General features: G+C 35.8%; 1 protein-coding gene and 1 long non-coding RNA gene across 3 annotated transcripts in view; one reads left to right on the top strand and one right to left on the bottom strand.

The window, feature by feature from the left end:
• LOC121368120 overlaps window positions 1-22,500 on the top strand; it is a 63,376-nt gene that overhangs the window by 16,161 nt on the left and 24,715 nt on the right. The window lies entirely within an intron of this gene.
• LOC121368118 (T-box transcription factor TBX2-like) overlaps window positions 1-22,500 on the bottom strand; it is a 48,676-nt gene that overhangs the window by 4,961 nt on the left and 21,215 nt on the right. For both annotated transcript variants that reach the window (XM_041492693.1, XM_041492691.1), the window contains exons 2-3: window positions 11,680-11,947; window positions 2,819-2,965 (exon numbers count right to left, since the gene is read on the bottom strand). In XM_041492693.1, the coding sequence (XP_041348627.1) occupies window positions 2,819-2,965; window positions 11,680-11,947 (415 nt within the window). The remainder of the gene's footprint in view (window positions 1-2,818; window positions 2,966-11,679; window positions 11,948-22,500) is intronic.

Here is a 22,500-nt window from a genome sequence, read left to right as displayed (position 1 = left end):
TGAATAATATGAATACATTTAATAAGTTATAACAATATTAATAAACATGGATATATGAAAATAGAATTGTATGATATATGGGGTTAACAGTGAAGATAGAAATAGAGAGAGAGAAAAAAGGTTTAAGAGTTAAAATGTGTTTAGTTTAAAACATACTGAATGGGTCATTCAGTCTTGGCTTGGGTTGTTCTCTGTCTACAGTACTCTCTTCTATTATTATTCAGAAATACTGAGAATCAATGCAATTGATGTTTCTGATGATAAAAAAAAAACTCTATGAATAGTCAGTTTGTTTTGTTTAACGACACGACATGTTGAAAGGACAGTAACCTTTAAAAAATGTGTACAGCTTGATCAAAAAGTACAGCATAGTTCCCACGGGTAAATTATAAAAGCATACATTTCGTATGAAGTTTGTTTTTGTTTTTGTTTAACGACACCACTAGAGCACATTGATTTATTAATCATCGGCTATTGGATGTCAAACATTTGTTAATTCTGACATATAGTCTTAGAGAGGAAACCCACTACATTTTTTCCATTAGTAGCAAGGGATCTTTTATATGCACCATCCATAGACAGGATAGGACATACCACGACCTTTGATATACCAGTCGTGGTGCACTGGCTGCAACGAGAAATAGCCCATTGGTCCCACCGATGGCTATGAATGTCTACATTAAGCGTAGTTATTTCAAATTGGCGACGATTAATTTTGAATAGTGAGTTACTTGTATTTCTATTTTGCTTTAGGGAATTAATCATTTTAATATGAAATTCATATATATTATAGTCACTGGATTTACGCGTTTGTCCAAATTTGAATCACTAGTCATTTTGTAATTTTTACACACAAAAGCCAATAATAATACTCAGTAAATATTAATATCTGTAGAAATATATATTTCAATGTTTTGGCTAGTGAATCTATGTGTTTGACAAAATGTTCATTTTGTCATTCTTTTACATATATTTTTGCACACAAATCCCAATAAAATACCAAACTGTATTATCTGAAGAACTATGTTTTGGTGTTTTGGCCAACTATTATACTACATCGTAAACGACTAAAACCAATCTAATTAAAATTAGCTTCAATGGTTAATTATTATTACCTGTGGATCTAACAGCACCACGTTGGAGCTCATGTCCAGTTGACCTTTCATTCGACCAATCAAAACCTCACTTGCAAAATCATGCCAGTGATTTGAAAAGAATTTGAAAACATTCGGTATTATGCCGAGGGTATACGAAATGATTCGGGTGAATTACGAAGTATGCCGGAAACTAATTTCAATATAAAATAATTTTATATAAAATTCGTTTCAAGACGAAAATAAAACCTGTGATTTTAGGCCATAAAATCTGTAAATCCAGAGTTTATCACTGAACTTTTCCCCCTGTTTTTAATATTGAAATAGACCAATAAGTTCGCCTATTGCATAAATAGTCTCCCCCGATATTGTTAGAATGTGTATGCTCCCGAATAACGCTATAAAAGGCGAAGTGTAATTGGTCGATATTTAAATTGTTATTTATATATGAAATGTCACTTGGACTTGGGAATCCACAAATGCTGTTAGATCTACTGGTAGACCAGTAGAGCTAATTTTAATCAGATTGGACTAAAACTGAAAAATAAGCAACAATTCCGGTACTTCATGGACGTGCTCAACCTAAATAACTAGGTGTGTGTGGGGGGGGGGGGGGGGGGGGGGGGGTGAAACACGATAAAGGGCACTGTATTTTAACGTTCTCTCTAGTTAGACAAAAAACACGCACACACCTTTTAAACTCGTACAATTCCTCTCTATTTATGACCCTACACTTATAATTACTGAGAATGAATTATTTACTCCATAATTATAAAGCGACACGATGCATGGGTTCATAGAATCACCTGTTATACTTGACATTAGTCACTGCTAGTAGCATGTGAAATGGGCTTTTCGTTGGAAGGAAGGAAGGAAATGGTTTATTTAACGACGCACTCAACACATTTTATTTACGGTTATATGGATATGTAGAATTAACCTAGAATTTCTTAACCATATAATGCGGTATATAGTATATTCTGAACAACTGAAAGCATAGATGCTTATATTCTGAACAACTGAAAGCATAGATGCTTATCTCCAGCTCAAATTCGTATCGTCTCTTAAACATTATGTATTGCCAATAAGCATAATACTAGTAAAACTCAACAAAATTAATTAAGGACCAATATTTTATTAGTGCTATATTATATTAGCAAAATTTGATCACAGATGATTTGACAAGCGTTGTTTGAATACATTTTGACCGGCTTGTGCACGCAGTAATCATACACGCGGTGAGTTTTTTGTATTTTGTACCACAGACATACAGAATATTACATGAATGGCCATTGGATACCATTGAGTTGTTTGAAAAACGTATCTAATGAGCGAAGGCATTCTGTGTCTTATATATCGTTAAAAACCAGGAGTAAAATGAATTTTAGACGGCTTTTCTAACTAAAATTTATTATTTTCGGCACTTGCGTGGCAGTTAATTTATACGTCACAGAGAAATCAGTTTCAGGTTAAATTGCACGTCACGGAGCAATCGATTTCGGTTGTCCCTATACCACTGGGTGTTATGGTTGCCGTGACCAGGTCATCACCATGGATCAACCAATCACACGTTTCAAAAAGTGATCTCCAACATAATACGTTGGAGACGATATTGATCTTGTAACGGGTCATCCCTTACACGGGTGGGTAAGAACAAGAAAACATCTGTTGGCCCGTATTTAATTGTGTTGAGTATACATTAAATATAAACAGTAATACAATACCTTCTCATTCTGGTAGGCCGTCACGGCAATGAACTCTGTCTCTTTAAACACGTACGACCGGAAAGCACTGTACGGAAGTTTTAGAATGTCGTCTGTCCGTACGAGGTGAAATCGTGGCTGGTACTTGTGCATCGAATTGAGTATTGTCTGAAATTAGATATACTAAAACTAACCACGTGTTCAACTATAAAACACAGTTTAGATTAGTTCGAGATATTACAGTAAGGGAACAACCGAATGTTGACTTTTGTTATATGTTTTCTATTTTTTAATATATTTAAATATTTATTTATTTATTTTTGTTCGTTCATTCGTTTATTCGTTCGTTCCTTCCTTCCTTCCTTTCTTCCTTCATCCATCCATCCATCCATCCATCCATCCATCCATCCATCATTTATTGATTTATCTATCTATCTATCTATTTATCTATTTAATTAAATTAAACTAATGTTAGTTTCCTTCAATAACTGTAACACTCAATGAAATATGAGTTTTCAGCCATTCGTAAAATAAAGAGCATTACAGATAAAAACAATTTAATAATAACAATAATTTAAAAACAGATTATGGTCCGGCCGAAGTTAAAACACTAAAGACTCGCATATCTCAGCTGAAATAAATAAATATTTTTAAGGGCCCGTGTACCATTTTTATTTGATCTTAATAAATTATCGGATCAAGGATAAGAAAAATGAAATATACAAAAGGTTTTGACAAACGAGCGTTCAAAATGTGTGTATTGAACACTTTAATAAAATGTCATTCAAATCTCATTGTAATTTAATTACTAGTTTTGATTATGCATTGAAATATTCAGCTATTAACGACTACGACGATGATGATGGTGATATTGGTGGTATTGGTGATGGTGGCGGTGGTGTTTTTAGATGTAGGAGTGATGCTGGTAGAAAAGATTGAAATGATGAAGTTAAAAGTGAGACAGAGATAGACAGAGAGAAATTAGTCATTCACTGGAAATAGGTATAACAGGTAGGCAGATAGACAGACCATGCCATTTAGATACTGAGACTGTTCCTTACATTTAAATGTTGTTATTACGCATTGATAGAATCTGTTTCAGTTAATGTGGATTTTTTGCGCATGTTATCATCAACCAAAATTGTTATTCCACTAACTCACGCATTAAAGAGATTTGTAAGAGAAACAAACTTAATCTCGACCTTGTCAAAATGTCCTTGTGCAGGGATACGATTTGAAAAGTGTTAATGGCTTTGTTGGTCATAGTAAACATTACAAACCTATTTTCAAAACAGCAAAAAGAAACATCATTACACACTAAATATTCGTTCTGCATTCCAAAGAAGAAAATGGTGGTCATTTAAAATCGGTCCATATCTAGTTTTATTCAGCAAGTCAATCAGTGGTTATATGAGATAATTTCTATGTAAATTTTGGCGACTTTAATATCTGCACGAATGTGGCCGTGTCTTATTCTGGACAGGGATGTTGTTCACGGAAAGGAGGCCACTAAATCTTGTTCATGATGTTAGCAGCGGTATACACGGAATTCCATGTTCTCTTTGACGGAACACCTCTGCCTGGCAGCGAGATATAAAGCAGCTTTGTCATATGTCAGCTTCCTCCTCCATCGTTAGACTCATACTCATAACGACAAGGTGTGCGTCTGGTGTCCATGACATAATGGCTGCCCGCACCTCGAGATTGCGCATTACGTGCGCTAAGCAGTATGCGAACAGTCTGCGTGCGAGTAGTCCCCCTTTAGAGTTTGACGTCAACGGTGTCGTATACAAAATTTTTAAAAAAAAAGGGTCTTGTGATTCAGGTTCCATTAAGAGGGGTAATGCATGGTTATTCGTGCCAAAGTGGACGTAGGGGGCTTTAGTGGTCTTTTTGTCAGTTGATGACGTCACTTTGAAGTTGATGCTAACAGAAGGCATGGACGTGTTGGGGTTAGAGTCATTCTAGAAAATATCACAAACAGGGTGACCAGAAATGGTATTTTAAGGATAGTGGGTCTGAGGGCAAAGCAACTGATGCAAAATTGAATTATTCCTTGAAACAACCATTATCGACCTTTACATGGATGTTACATAAAAAGCCACTTCTGTTATCTTTTTTACAGAACAAGTTATTTGTTGATTTAATGTAATTATCATAACCATTGTTCGCTTTTGATTTAGTCTTAGAAAAGGGGGAAATATTGTTCGAGAAGCTTTTTTTAGCATTACTTGTATCAACAAGAATCAATTGTTTAAAAAAAAGAATCAAATACATGTATATGTTTGAACGTATTAGGAAAGAGTACTTACTGTAAATTTAGTTTTGCATCGAAGTCCAAAGTTACAAATTAATTATTTTACTTCTTTAGCAACGTCATTTCGCGAGAGGTTTAAATAAATAAATATGTAAGTAAACAAAGTAAAAAGTCCTTGCTGTAAGTAAATTTTAAATAAAATAATTAAATTATTATTCAAAGCTAAATTTTTTCTTCATATTTTTGAATGGACTCTTTCGTAAGTATTTATTTATATTTATGTATAGATATATTTGTAAACTAAAAGCAAAATTTTTTAGTTTAAAAAAAAAATTCATCTGATTTGGTAAAGGTCTTAGTAATAAAGAATCAAATGTTTTTTTATTCAAAGATTATCAAAGGACCAATAACGCGACCTTTCTGTTTTAGTTAGGAATTCCCACACTAAGTTACTACTACACAGCTAAATGGCGAAAGTTCATTAATTATACATGTAGAATTTATATCTCTCTCCGTGGAGAAAGCTGATATACTTTGCACGTTTCTGGAATGTGGAAAGCTTTCTAAATATATAAATGTTTCAATGTTAAGAGTTCAGTGTAAACAAATATCATAATTGAACATGCTCAACTTCGAAACAATCATTATGTTGTGTGTATATATATAATTAACGAAATGGTTTACAAATGCCTTTTAGTTGAATACACAAATTGTGGTTTATTTTAATTTTTTAGTTTTTGTTTAAACGTTTTTGTTTAAAAGCTGTAGAACTGGTTCTGAAAGAGTGGAGAAGAAAATTGTGATTGGGGATTTGCTTAATTTGTGAATGAATGAATGAATGAATGAATGAATGAATGAATGTTTAACGACACCCCAGCACGAAAAATACATCGGCTATTGGGAGTCAAACTATGGTAATGCAAATAAATAAAGTGATGATCAACATCAATATAAAAATTCAAGACTTAAACAAAAACAGTGTAAAGAACTGTGCAAAAACACATATATCACAGAATTTTACGGATACTGAATTTTACTCAAAACTTTTGTGCTGCATTGGCCATTCTCAAAGAGAATGTTACACCCCTGCACCACGGTGAGGTTACAGCACACGCAGGGGTGCTTAATTTGTGATACAGAGTGTGAACATTTTTTTTGGTGACTTTACTTTTATTTCAAAATTCGAGTATCGTTTTACAGAGACGTAAGCTTCGACAAACACACATACAAAAAAAAAAAAAAAAATGTATTTAACGACGCACTCAACACATTTTATTTACGGTTATATGGCGTCAGACATATGGTTAAGGACCACACAGATTTTGAGAGGAAACCCGCTGTCGCCACTACATGGGCTACTCTTTCCGATTAGCAGCAAGGGATCTTTTATTTGCGCTTCCCACAGGCAGGATAGCACAAACCATGGCCTTTGTTGAACAAGTTATGGATCACTGGTCGGTGCAAGTGGTTTACACCTACCCATTGAGCCTTGCGGAGCACTCAGGGTTTGGAGTCGGTGTTTGGATTAAAAATCCCATGCCTCGACTGGGATCCGAACCCAGTACCTACCAGCCTGTAGACCGATGGCCTAACCACGACGCCACCGAGGTCGGTAAACACACATACATAACGTTTAATATGTTAATGATTTTGTTTTATTTCCTTCTGACATTTATTTATTCATAAACAAAACACTAATATACAAGGTTAATGTTCTAAGTTGATATTCAACTCTGCATTGTGCAGAGATAAGACCCTGATCACGTATTACAGTTTCGTCGTTCAAAATTAGTTTAATTTAGTTTTCAGTTTAGGTGGTGGGTTTTTTTTTTACTTTAGTTCAGTTCAGTTCAGTTCAGTTTAGTTTAGTTTAGTTTACTATCTTATTCACATATACATCAATAATGCAAATGCAGCCATATGGACACTCCCAAAGCAAATACTCCTGACCAGTTGTGTAAAATGGCAATGAACCTTGTTTTGTTGCATTAAGGCAATTGGCGATATCAATTAATTATAAAAATCATGAATTCATTAAAGCTGTATCTCTGTTTACGGTCAGGAGCCGGTGTTGGGGGTGTTAATATTAGTCATTTTGCTAGCTACATGAAAAACAAACCCCATACATTTTTAATCAGCCCATAAGGTATATACATAATAACACATGCTGTCTCTATGTGCTGTTATTTGTGGACCATCCATTTTCTGGGGTGTTTCTTACGCTGGATCTTTTCTATTACAAAACAAAATAATAATAATATTCAAGGGAGATAAAAAGATTTTTGAATAAAACCTTCGACTCCCACTCCTCCTCCTCCTCCCTCCCTTCCTCCCTCTTTTCAAAACATATTCGTTTTTCGTCCTGTGAATCTCCTAGTGTTATAGGGTCCTCGCTATAAGGATACACGGTAACACGAGAGGTTTTCAAATGTGTTCGTCCAGAACTAAGATGTCATTGAACATGCCCCAGCGTGGCTAAGTTGAGACGGTGTCAACGGGTATTTTTTCAACAGAAGCCTTTTGCTCCGTTCCCTGCTGTGTTTTCCGCCCTCTCAGCTGGAGAACCATCAAAACGTCGACATTCCTAATACGATTTTTTAACACGGCAATTACGTGGTTCCCGAGGTACATATCTTCTTCTTCTTCTTCTTTTTTTTTTTTTAATCCGGGTAATTTTGCGGTTACGAAGGACATTGGTTTAAGTGAATCGAGGAGCTGATGGTAAAGATATACCGATGATGCATGAAGGGCAACGAATGATCATCCTTTGAAATGAAACAAATGGAAGTTTGACGACATCTGTGAAACCATCTGCTATGGTGCGCTCTTCAGATGGAGAGCTGATTATGACAAACAAATGAACACACAAAACATTACGAATCTGCTGGGAATGATGTTAAATTTCAAAGCAGAAACGTCATTTCGCAATTTTGTTTCATTCGTAGCTTCTTGTAAAACCTTGCTTCATGTCTCTTCACCGTAAATATCAACAGTTCTTCACCGTAAATATTAACAGTTCCTATGATTGTATTTTAGTTTAATAGTTTTTCTGGGGGTGGGGATGAGGGGGGTGTTTTTTTTTCTTCTTCTTTTTTTTTTTTTTTTTTTTGAGGGGGTGGTGGTGGTGATGGTAACGAGTGGATTTTGTTTGTTTGTTTGTTTTGAGTTGTTATATTGTTGTTGTTGTTGTTGTTGTTGTTGCTGCTGTTGTTGTTGTTGTTGTTGTTGTTGTTGTTGTTGTTGTTATTGTTGTTCTAGAGAGTGGTTAATATTTGTATCATGTTTGTTCTCCCAACCTAATAAACAAACAAACAAAATATATTTTCATGCAAGACAAAATCTCAACTGAACCCTCCCTGGCAGTATTTTAGTAAAACAGCCCCCCCCCCCCCCCCCCCCCCCGCCCCTCAATTTGCCCGTGTTACCCGTTTCTTTTATTGTAGAGTGTCACCAACAACATGAGACCAATGTATTCATCTTATGTGGCTTCATCTTTCCTTTCTCACTCAATCTGAAGTCGATCCTTTGTGTCTACCTTGATCTCCAGACTTCAAGTAGCTCGCTCTCTCTGGCACCTACCCACATTTCTCCCCCTTATTTCTATGACTACGCACATTCTCCCGATGGTGACAAAGTCATTTTTGCCTACAAAAACTCCGTGTCCGCTGTGTTGACAAGTCGTCCGTGTTGTCAAAAGAAAGTCAAAAGAGTATTCACAAGCAAGAAAAGAAATATAAGAACGTACTGGCGAAGCGGCTGAAAAAGGAGAGAGCAATTTTCAGCTAGAGACGTATAATTATTAACAAGATGTCATAAATTACAACAGATGCCAAGGAAGGAAAATTGCCGCTAAATGAATAATTTTGTATCTTATTTAAGAATGTCGCTCGGCGAGTCCATGGGAACAGTACGCTCTACTGGCTCGCCTGATTCTGTTGCATGTGGAATTGAAATGTGCATTTCTGAATGTCAGAGTCGGTAATTGCTCCAAGGGCAACAGGGTCTTGCTACCCGCTGTTTTGTATTTTTTTCACAGGAGCAGATCCTATAAAATGCATTGCAAATCTGTCGCAACAAAAAAAAAAAACATGACATATTTCGGACTGATTTGAATATACAAATGCGTCATGATAATATAAAGCAGTATTATAAAGATAATAATGATTCGTAAAGAGTCACTGGATAATACTAACAGAAGCCACCATGGAAACAATCATTCTTCGTTCGCAGTGTTCGGGTTTTGTCTTCACATTTTTGTAATTATACATTTAGAGATGATCGATTTCGTTGTGTATAGAATAAGGTAAATGAAATGAAAACGTGTTGAAAACAGGGATTACGGTTTACAATGTCCTTTGTTGTAGGTTTTCTCATATTTTCAATTTAAAATATAAAATTATAATAAATTATACATGTCTGAATGTGTGTGTGCGTGCGTGTGTGCGTGCGTGTGTGCGTGCGTTGGTAGTTGGATTGATACATGGAATGTTGGATGGATGGATGGATGGATGGATGAGAGGATAATGGTTGGGTGGATGGATGGAAACTTGGATGGATGAATGGATGGATGGATGTATGGATGAATGAATGAATGGATGGATGGGTGGGAGGGTGTTGGGTGGGTGGATGGATGGATAGAGAGTTGGATGGATGGATGGATGGATGGATGGATGTAAAGTTTGATGGGTGGATGGAAAGTTGGTTGAATGGATGGATGGATGGATGGAAGCTTGGATGGATGGATGCATGGATGCATGGATGCATGGATGAATGAGAGGACGGATAGACCGATGAGAATGGTCTCGCTCATACAAAGAGCATGTAAAATTTAAGTATTAAATCAGAACTTTAAAATTTTATAAGTACGGGCGCAAAAACACATTAGATTTGCTACAAATGATAATTTAAGCAAAATAAGAAATGTGCAATTTTACGTTTTAAAAAAAATCTGCAATATCTGCAATAACTAAAAAAAAATTAAAGTCTACACTGCCTAACAAACAAAGAATGTCAGTGTATGTTACGGGATGACGTACGTTTTCAATCAATGACTAATCAGTCGAGTTTCACGGCGATTGCCGAAAGCCATCAGCAATAAATACGTCAGCTGTTTGTTCGGTGACTGGAATAAATCGGGTAGAGTGCGCGAGCTATGTGTGCAAGGTGTCGTGTCACAGTTAACGCGAGCTTGGCGTGTTTGACTGGCAGAGACGTCCAAATGAAATCAAACTATTCCGCTGAAATTCCCTAACTTAGATTGATGAAGTCAAGTCTTGTCAGTCAGCAAATTAACTTAATAGTGCACAGCGAGGCAGGTTTTTAAGACAAAGCGAATCAACGTAAGAGGGAATGTTGTTATGTCAGGGTAATTAAAGTAAGGGAAAATAGAGTAAGGCAGGTTTAAGGGAAAGCAAAGCAAAGCAATGAAAACTTAAGGCATAGTAAAGCAATGCAAGCTTAAGGCACAGCAAACCAAAGTAAAGCAATGTACACTTAAAGGGACATTCCTAAGTTTGATGCAATGTTTAAGATGTTATCGACAAACAGAGACTTTTTAACGATTGTAATTAAATATCAAATATATTTTTCTGCATAAAATATTAGTGGTTGTATATTAAACATGTTTCTGATCGTTCTAATATTTATACTGGGTTAAATTTCATTTATTTCCTAACATATATTTTTTTCGTACGAAATTATTTGAAGACGAAATCCAGTTTGGGCTTCAGACGACCAGAAACGCATTGAATATACAGACACTGATATTCTGATAAACAAGAAACTATATTTAATATGTAAGTTTAATCGTAGAAATATTTTATAAGTCGGAAACATCTTACAACGCGGCAAACTCAAGAATGTCCCTTTAAGGCAAATAAAGCAATACAATTTTAAGGCAAAGCAATGCAAACTTAAGGCATAGTGAAGCAATGCAAACTTAAGGCAAGTAAAGCAATGTAAACTTAAGACATAGTAAAGCAATGCAAACTTAAGGCATAGTGAAGCAATGCAAACTTAAGACATAGTGAAGCAATGCAAACTTAAGGCATAGTGAAGCAATGCAAACTTAAGGCAAGTAAAGCAATGTAAACTTAAGACATAGTAAAGCAATGCAAACTTAAAACATAGTAAACCAGTGCAAACTTAAGGAAAGTAAAGCAAGACAAAACGAAGAGCTTAAGTCAAACTAAAGCAATGCAGATTTAAAGGCAAAGTAAAATATTGCAGGCAAGAAAATTAAAGATACGCAATGCAAGCTTAAAACATTGTAAGCTTTAAGTCAAGGCAAGGCAACATAAAGCAAGATAAACGTCAGACAAGGCAAGGCAAATTTAAGGTTAAGGTAAAGCATGGCAAGACATTGTGTATCATCTAAATAAAATTTAAATTTTATTTTTATTGTCACCATCTAGATTCGATAGTTTAAAGTCCATAAGACATATATCTAGAATCCTGACATAAAGTACATGTTATGTCATCTAGAACGTAACGTTTAGACTTTGTAAACTTCGAAGTAGCTATAGTGAGTCGTTAATAATTATACTAACTGCCTGATTGTCCGCGTACCTATTTGTTATTGAAGATGCTGACATAAACAAAAAACATAAACAAAACTAGTACTTACAAATCCGTGCTTGTCAGATATATTATTAGACAGCTTCAGCTTGTGGAAGGACACGAGTTTCTGCATCCACTGTTCTCCCGTGCTGGGGGAGTCAGGGTGGATGTACATCCTCTTGGGCATCTCTGGGTCCGCCTTGCCGGCAACCATCCACTTCCCGTTGTGAAACTTGTAACGACAATCGTCAACCGATACGACGTCCATTAACAGAATGTACTTCGCCTTCTTGTCCAAACCCGACACTTTGACCTTGTATGGAGGAAATATTCGTCTGAAAGAAGAAAACATTTTATGCTGAAAATATTGGAAAAGCTCATGGGTGTCAAAAAGCAGGATAAAATCTCCAGTGAAGGATCTCCTCGGCGTTTGCTGTCCGACAGACGAGCAGCTAGATAGAGATTCGTGGAGTCATTCACTATTTTGCTAAATGCTGCATCGTGAAGAGATACCATGTATTACGGTTTTGTTGTTCATATTTACTTTTTAAACATACTAAGTTAAACACAAGGAATATTCTTCTTCTTTGTTTAAAAAAAAAAAATAATAATAATATTTTTTTTTTTTTTTTTTGAAACTACAACATCGATATGCTGATATACATCAGTAGCCGATCCAGGGGGTCCACGGATCCGGACCCCCCCCCCCCCCCCCCCTTTGAAAACCGACCATAACCTTTAAGGGGAAACGTGATTATATTAACTGTTCTGTGTAAAAGGAGAGATCAATCATCACATTTGGACCCCCCACCCCCCCTTTTCAGAAATCCTGCATCCGCGCCTGTACATTAAAATTTAATCAGGTTCTATATATGTAATGATTATGAATATGTATAAGACATTATGAAATACGCAAGTACAATATGTTAGCAAATAATAAAAGCATAAGTTGTAAGTAATGGCTATGTTGGTTTCGGGTTTCTTGGCTAGACACGTAAAAACATTTAATTGTAAAATTTACACACGTATGTAAACATATATTCGTGTAGAAACATCATGTTCGTCTCTGACTGACAACTTTTTGCACTGAGATAAGGTTATCAGGAGTATTACCGAGAAAAGCTCTCTATCACTGGAAGTTAGAAAAAAGCTCTATGGCTTAGTTCGGGTGACTCTCGTGAGTATCCCGGGTAAGCCTATAATAACATAAGAACATGGGTCGACTTTTATTCACTGCCTCGGATTAAACGCGATTCCGTGTTATTGTTGACACGATAGAGAGGAGAAAATTATCAATACATTTCCCCTCTAGGAATTAAGGGATTTTTGCTTCCTAAATCCACTCCTCGTGTGCATAGTTCGCTACATGACAGTTGGCGTAAAGATTTACGGGTACCAGTTGTTTTATTGTAAGAGAACCAATTGTTTTATTGTAATGGACACAGATATTTTATTGCAACTTTATTAAATCTTTGATTAAAGCGAACATGTTTTGTTTTGTTTTTTCTTCACAAAAACAAAATTACACCTGAGTGATAGATGATCCAGGCTTTTACCACCGGTCAGTGATTTGTTCCCGTGGACAAATGGAAGCTGTTATCTTCACAAAATAAAAAATCGTCTTTTAGTACATCCAAAAACCTGGACAAAGGCCTGATCTCTAATTTTGAGATTAATTCGTGAAATATGGTTCGAGATCATATCAGTGGCCGAGTTTTTGCCTCGCGCGTGCCGGCAGGTGACCAATGCTGGACATGGCAATCTGGTTTGCATCGATAAATCTGAAAGACACCTTTTGTGTGTGCGTGTATGGAGAATATGTTTGCGATATTATTAAAACTAAACTAAATATAACAGCTGCGGTGACGAGAGGTCATTGTAAACAGATCGTTGTAAACATGGTCATAACAATAAAAGATTGCTGGGTTTAGTTTTATGTCAAAACATCCTTTGGACTCTTCGTATTGTATTACAGTAACTTGTCGTTGATTATTATATTAATATAAATTCCAAGTTAGTCACGTAGATGTGTTTTTATTACAGTGTGAGGCTTGGTTAATTCTGACCAAAAAACCCCAGCTATACTTCGTATTAAAAATAGTTTTCTTCTAAGTACTTTCCGGTAGTTTAATAATAAATATGCATGATATGATATGTGCAGAGATATGATTTTGATCATGGATAGCAGGTTTGTGCGAGTGCGAATAATTTTTACATGCTCATATACCACTAGAGTTTCGAGCATGTCCGTCCCGGTGCCTGTCTCCGGATAGCAAGGGGCTTGTCCCGGGACAGAAGCAGGTTTGTTGTTCAAATTTGTGATAAATAATATTTCATTGAGTGAATAGTAATAAATACGTTTTTAAAAATAAACAACTGGGGAGATGTCAGTTATATCTAGCTAATTTTACAAAAGAAATTTGTAATGCAAAGTTCATGATTAATTTATTTACATAAAAAAAATCTATTCAATGAAATTAATAACTAAATTCATTTTAATTTGTTTCAACATGTTTCGAGATGAACATTCATAGGAGCAACATTAAATCAAACGTCATTGGTCTAAGACAGTTTGTGGGAATCGAAGCTAACCGTAAAATCTTAACGATTTTGCCGTTGAAAAAAATTATATAAAATAAAACATTAAATAAAATTTTAAAAAACACACACACCAACATCTATATTATTTTGCTTTTCCACTTCCGTCTAGGAGACAATTTTTTTTTTGTCCATGTTCATGTTCTAGCGTAAATGCTTTGTCGATTTTATTCTGGATGTCAAAAAAAAATCTATGTATACAGACAGGTATGTATCAAAAGCCGGACAAATCTATCAGTGTGTTTACGGATCACTCTGTCTAATTTGATGACATAAGGAACTAGCGTAAGTTCCTGATAACACTCCGGTCGTTAACAGTTCGAAAAGCGCTCAGTGTTTGTCGATGGGGGTCGTTTTATTTCAGCACCGCGCTAATTTATCAGGTGTTAGCAAACTTGTGTATCTTTTAAATTGGGTTTAGCCAGACGTGATTCAATTTTGACCATGATACGGGGAGATACGGGGGAGTGTGGCGACTGACACCCCATTTACCTGTCTGTCGACCGGGCACAAAGGCAGAGGCTAGAAGCGGCCACTTTCCAGTGAAACGATAATCGGGGATTGTAGATAAGACCTTTAATATAATCCAGATACACCTGTCAACACCTGGTTACGACAGCTACCGGCCGCGGTGGCGTGCGTAGTGGTTAAAGCATTGGCTCTAAGACTGGTGTGTATACGGTTCGCGTCCAGGTACCTACTTCCAACCACTTAGTTTGATTTGATTGATTGAAAACATATTACATTGCATATTATATATATATATATATATACACACACACACACACACACACAAAACGATTGGGCACAAGTTAGTTTTGACGGCTCATAGGGAAGGGGCGGGGCGTAGTCCAGTGGTAAAACGCTCGACTGATGCGCAGTCGGCCTAGGATCGATCCCAGTCGGAAAATCGAAATCAATTAATATTGTATATGCTTTAAAACAATAATAATACCACTTTTTGCAATGCTTTACTATTTATATTCAATTCATTTGCCTGGAGAATATAATTTTATATTTATTTGTTCTCAACAAATTCTATTCCAGTGCCTTTATCTGACAATTTCAATTAACAGTAAGTGAAGATTTAGTTTTATTTGCTGGCAAAAATCAGACATTTTTAATATTATTTGAACATTACTTGCTCACATGGCATTAAATGACAGTCTTTGCCTAATATACCTTGTAAATGGTCTGAGCAAAATAGCACATTAAATTGAGAGTACATTGTACTAATCGCCGTATTGACATTTTCAAAACAACAGATACCAAAATAAAAGGTCTACAACACTTCATTTGTGAAACAACACACGTTAAATCACAGTGGTAAAAATGCTATAAGCTCATAATTAAATGTACTTAAATACTAAAGTCGCGGAATAAAATTCTGCGTGATGTTTTCCCCCGCTTTGTTCCTGTCTTTTAAGCATCCGGTTTATCGGTTTTGTGATATTACCGATAACAGAAATATCTATAGTAAAAAGCAAGTAACGTAATGACAGGTGTGCGTTTTGTCTTTTCGTGTACAGACATGTCAAATTGTACTTGTTCAGTTAAGTCTTAAAGCACACTTGATAAATGTATGTTAACAATAGGATTTTTTGTTCTTGTTGTTGTTTGGGGGGGGGGGGGGGGGGGGATCGGGGTGATGGAGGAGTCAGTGATGTGAGTGAAAAATAAACAAAAATTTACTTCAATCTTGTGGTTAAAATTTATTTTGTTTAATGACACCACATTGATTAATTAATCATCGGCTATCGAATGTCTGAAAATTACCATAATTTATATTGACATGATGGTCTTTTGTTGTTGCGTTGATTTTGGAGTTTTATAAATGTTGATATCGTGTATGTGGTAGTATCTGAGATGGCTGTTGCAGTTGTCGTCGTTGTGGTTGTTGCTATTGTGTGTGCTGATTCCTGATGCTGTTTCTTTAAATGTCTGTCTGTGTATCGATTCATTTTACAACTACAATCTGAGGTATAGTTATATTATATAATTATTTAGAACAGTTAGTTTTGGTTTCTTTAACGACAGACTAAAAGACATTTGATTTATTAATCATCGGCTATTGGATTTCAAATATTTGGTAATTTTTACTCTTAGTCATCAGAAGAAACCCTCTACATTTGTTTTCCACTAGCAGCAAGGGATCTTTTACGTACATTTCCCCACAGACAGGAACAGCATATACTATGGTATTTGATATATAAGAAGCGGGGTGCAATTTTACTGCTTTGCATAATTGTTTTTAAAATGGTGATGTATAATATTATAATGTTATACGATGGGAGACGAGATTGTAACTGATTTATAATCGTTGTGGTGTTTTATAAATACTGTACATTGCCTATTTAAACGTCATTATTTTAAATATATGTTCATTTTGATTCTTAAAATTAGCAGGTGCGTTACCAGGTGGTTTTGTGGTTTGTGAACGAACTCCCTTTAAAAATGTTTTATTGATTTGTTGTTGTTGGGTTTTTGGGGGTTTTTGGGGGGTTTTTGGGTGGGGTTTTTTTTGGGGGGGTGTTGGTGTTTGTTTGTTAAGAGTGTGTGTGTGTGTGTGTGTGTGTGTGTGTGTGTGTGTGTGTGTGAAAGTGTGTGTGTGTGTGTGTGAAAGTGTGTGTGTGTGTGTGTGAGAGAGAGAGAGAGAGAGAGAGAGAGAGAGAGTGTGTGTGTGTGTGTGTGTCTGTGTAACAGAGAGAGAGAAAGAAAGAAAGAAATGTTTTATTTAACGACGCACTCAACACAATTTATTTACGGTTATATGGCGTCAGACATATGGTTAAGGACCACACAGATTTTGAGAGGAAACCCGCTGTCGCCACTACATGGGCTACTCTTCCGATTAGCAGCAAGGGATCTTTTATTTGCGCTTCCCACAGGCAGGATAGCACAAACCATAGCCTTTGTTGAACCAGTTATGGATCACTGGTCGGTGCAAGTGGTTTACACCTACCCATTGAGCCTTGCGGAGCACTCACTCAGGGTTTGGAGTCGGTATCTGGATTAAAAATCCCATGCCTCGACTGGGATCCGAACCCAGTACCTACCAGCCTGTAGACCGATGGCCTACCACGACGCCATCAAGGCCAGTGAGAGAGAGAGAGAGAGAGAGAGAGAGAGAGAGAGGAGAGAGAGAGAGAGAGAGAGAGAGAGGAGAGCGAGAGAGAGAGAGAGAGAGAGTGCGTGCGTGTGCGTGTGTGTGTGTGTGTGTGTCCTTGAACTTGATGTAGAGCGACAGTGATAACTTCCCTTAAATGGCGAGGTATAGTGTTATAAATAAATGTACAAGATCATTGTTAAAACAAAACCCATTCAAATATTTCTCGTGACGCCCGTGTATTAAACAGCTATGTTATTTATAATAAAAAAAAGACTCAGTTTTCCGAATATACTCCCATGTATGTGTGTGGACACACACCAATCTCGGCCAACGCAGTGTAGTAATAAACTAATAATAAATTATATTAACAAACACGTCCCAACGATTACACCGCGCCAACCAATAACTGCCCCAGGGCCGGGCGTCCATCAGACAGCAATGTGCTTCGTGTAAAGAGAGATTAAGTCCCTGGCCAGCACACTTATGGTAGCATAATTGACTGGTACTGCTGTCTAACAGACTAATTTCCAAGTATTATTCGCTCCAGGCCAACATCACCAAAATACCGTTGTAAAAGAAGCGATCAATCATTGTGAGTCTTAACGTTGTTAGTATTTTAATTAAGAACCGAATCGGGTGTTTTCGGTCCGACTGTAGGCGAATCGTTGGGAGTGTCAGAACCATTGTTTTACGAGTTTGTCAAACTTGATTTTTTTTTTTAATTACTGTACTAAGAGAGCATCGACAATTATATAACGCTAGAGGGGTAGGGCTCTGGGATGTGTTGTGTTTGTATTTAAATATGTTTAAAAAGCATTATAGGAGCACGGCTGAGTGTAAAAATACGTTATGTCTATTCTAGCGAAGGATTGAATACCCTTGGTGGTATGGGTGTGAAAAGAGCCTGATTTTGAATTACATCATCGTAGAATGGCTTTGAATTTCAAGTACAAGACAGCAGGCCCGTAGCCAGACTTTTGAGGGGATGGGGGGGTGTCGTTTAGGCTTATGATGAGGCACGACGTTTCAATTTTGCGTTGACAAATATTGAAAAAAGTCACCGGTAGACGTGGACGTTTCGACAGTTATGTCGCTCTCATTACCGTCAGAGACTAATGTATGCCTAGATAAATAAAATGCGCAATCTGTGCCTACCAGACGGTGGTCAAAGATTCCCGTTCTAATACAACAACAATCCTATGTTTAATTTAAATACCTTTACACCGATCATTTTTTAGTTCCCTGATAACACATTGTTCACACATTAATCACTAATACACACACATTACGGCAATTACGTATTTAACCGGAACATTATTGACAAATCAATACTGTTAATTTAACAACTAAACATATATATATACATGGGCTTCAGCTCAAGTCACTATAATACAAATCGAATACTAGTATAACATTGTCACTTCATGACAAAGAATCTACAAAAACATGCCATAGAATACACTCCACAAGTTTTAATTCTACAAATATATCTATACCTCTACCATTTCAGATAAAACTTTTTTTGAAAATCAAAATCAACCATTCATAAAAAAATGAAGAATCAGACCCACCAAACACATAAATATTGGAGTTCCCTTCGGGCACCTTCTCCCACCCACCTCATATTTATATAAATATTTAAAGGGACTGCCCTGAGTTTGCAGACATTAAACGATGTTTCTGACTAACAGAGCCTTTTTAAATATTAAACTTACATATTTCATTAAATACATTTTCTTATTTACAATACCAATATCTGTGTATCCAATGTGTTTCCGGCCGTATGCTGTCTGCAGGTTCTAATAGACCAAATCAATTCCTATTGCCGATAATGTTAACCTTTACTAATAAAATTGATATAAGCAGCGTATCAACACACCCAGGAAGTACATCAATAAAAAGTGTGGCATCTCACATCTAATCTACTTGCAAGAAAATGGGGGTTCAAATACCATTTAAGAGATTTAATTAATGTTTTTATTAGCAACGGTCATTTTTGCTGAAAATTGCTGTTCCATTTTGGGAGGTACCCTGCATTAGTTTCAACATCTGGTATATACTGCAGAACAACTGTATAACAAATAAAAGTGTATTTATTTATTGTCAATGGATACTAGTATTTACACAAATAATCAATGTCACATATTACTACCAATCACAGCCACGGCTGTTTTTACTCCGTAAATATCTGACGGTACACCTCGAACTTTGACACGGAACTCTCGTCTTTGGTATCATGCAAACTGAAGCAGTCATTTTTTTATTTTACTTCGTAGTGCATGTATATATAATTTCGTACGTACGAAATTACTGGAAGGTAAAATCTGGTTTGGGCTACTTACAAGCATTAGGACAACGACAAACACCTTGTTTATACAGACACTGATATTCTAAACAAAACAAAACAAAAAAAATTCATCAAAATATTTAATATGTTATTTTATTCACCAAAATATTTAACATATTATTTTATTCACCAAAGAGGCCCGCCCTGTTCGGCGGAAACATCTTACAATTGAAACGGACTCGGGACTGTCCCTTTAATGCTAAGTTTTCCCTGTCTCCTTACCATTGTGTTATGTCAAACTACATGCTTGATATTTACCATTTGAAAAGTGATCTTGTCACAAGTGAACTGTTTGTCTTAATGAAGTCAGCTTTTCTCCATCACGCTCGCTAGGAGGCGCACTAATTGTAATTAGAGGATTACTGGAAATGAATATCCCTTCAGCCCCAAGTAGTTTCTTGTCTCAGTCACAAAGACAAAGATGTCGGCTTTTTACTTGATAGATTGTCCGTTTTCCCAGGCAGGTATAACATTACATACACATTTTCACTTAATAGCTGAGAAAGAAAAAAAAAGTCCGGATGCCATGCTAAAACTTAAAGGGACATGGTCACCAAGTTGAGTCTATGCACGTTAAACTAGCATTGTCAGTTTTAAGATTTGGTGTATGTTAGGGGGAGGGGGATGTAGTTTTATTCAATCAGTGTCTATTAGACCAAAATATGTCAGTTGATTAATTAATTAATTAAATTAAATTTTAGTTAATGGAAACATTAAACTTGCCAATATCGTTATTTTTTAGAAGAAAAAAATTGTGACATCAGTAATTATGGCTGTGTTAATACTGTTAAATATTTCGTTTTGTTATCGTGAGAGCTGATTTCTTAATTAAATTTCCTAATTATCTAACTAAATTTAGTGCTGATAATGTTCATAGGAGGGGAAAAAATTTCGTTATCAATAAAATAATATATTTATCATCAATCCAGTGTTGAAAAGAAGATTACACAATTTGAAAATAGTAAAAGTACTACTCTTACTTCTAAGTAGCATACTTGTTTTAAATGTTATTATATTATCTGAAGTAGATATATCACTTTTGGAGCTAAATATTGTGAGTTTTTAAAATTACACCAATAATTTTATTCAGTTTAATGTCCATTCAGCTTTGAAATGGTCAAACGTTCGTTTAATATTTTAGTGGAATCGCGAACAATAGGCTAAAATATGTGTATCTCGATCTATATCTATATAATAATCTAATTATATATATATATATATATATATATATATATATAATTTAAATATGTTGAAAACAGTAAATAACTTGGTGTTCGGCAATGCTGTATGATCTCCCCATACTGTTTAACTAATTTTATATTATGTTTACCTAACACAGGTGCCAATTCTAGTTTCTACACAACAACGTGTTTCTAGTTTGTAAAAGCTTAATACACGAGCTAATGTTAATTTCGACAAAGCAATTCTCTGACTTCCATCATTCCAATTACGCTAAAGAGAACAAAATCGATGCGTTCATTAATAAAGGTAGATTAACAAACCGAACCTAAAAAGAATACGGAAGAGACTATATTTTTCAAATATTAATGTGGAAGAAAAATAAATGGGATTAGTTCATAATATGACCCTTAGAAGAAAATTACATCATACTTGAAGGCTTTAAAACAATGGGAAAATGAAAACTAAAGACTAAGTCACGTTTTTCGCTAATCAGTGATACACATTTCACACAAATCCATACAAATTCATTCACAATCATTTGACAGGTTAATTCATTATTTACTTATTTTATTTTATTCATCGAATCAGTAATTGAATCATTAACAGTTTTCATTCATATGAAACAAAACTCAATTGTTTTCATATGTGAGCGACTTAAGCTTCCTTATCCAAGTTAAATTCTTTCTTTTGTAGACTCTTAGAATTAGAAGGGTTTTTTTGTAGGGGGTTGGGGGGGGGGGGGGGATTGTTGTCGATCAACTGTTTATTTTTATTAACCATTAGCTATTGTATGTCAAATATTTGATTACTCTGTAATGAAGTCTTACAGAAAACCAGTTACCAGTATATTTTCCGTAAGCAGAAAATGATCTTTTATATGCACTTTTCCACAGAACAACACGTACCACGGTCTTTATTAAAGAGAGGTAAATAATAAACTGACATATGAGGGTAGAGGGTATTTTTCTGATGTAAGATTATGTCTGTTGTATAGATCTACGTTATTTTTCAACATGAAGGAAGGAAGGAAATGTTTATTTAACGACGCACTCACCATATTTTATTTACGGTTATATGGCGTCGAACATAAGATTAAGGACCACACAGATATGGAAAGAAGAACCCCACTGTCGCCACTTCATAGGCTACTCTTTTCGATTAGCAGCAAGGGATCTTTTATATGCACCATCCCACAGACCATAACACGGCCTTTGTTACACCAGTTGTGGAATGATCTACAATATGACGTCAGACCATGGATCACTTTTTTGCTGTATACCTAACCCAGCTGAGGTGTGGCAATAAACTAACGGTAAAAACTCATTTTCAGAACATATAACATATATGTGCGCCAGTGTACAATAATTAATCATATTTAACAGTTAAAGGAAGGGTTTTTTTATTAAGTAGCAAAGCATGTTTCCGCTCTAGGTGTTTGGGAGTTGATAAAGAGTTCTTCTAGTTTAAACAGGAAGTCAATATTATGTGAAGAAACTGTTATCACACCACATGTCGCCTCGGTAAGAAATATTACTGAATCTGACCACGAGTCGCCAACCGTGATCACATGACCATTAGGCTGATTGTGCTTACGTGATGGAAACCATGCATATGAAATTAGTAAAGTTTAGCACACGTGTACTTAACATAAA

The sequence above is a fragment of the Gigantopelta aegis genome, chromosome 3, assembly GCF_016097555.1.
Source record: "Gigantopelta aegis isolate Gae_Host chromosome 3, Gae_host_genome, whole genome shotgun sequence".
Lineage (NCBI taxonomy): Eukaryota > Metazoa > Mollusca > Gastropoda > Neomphalida > Peltospiridae > Gigantopelta > Gigantopelta aegis.
The sequence above is the reverse complement of the archived record's forward strand: the minus strand, read 5'-3'. Positions and strand labels throughout refer to the sequence as shown.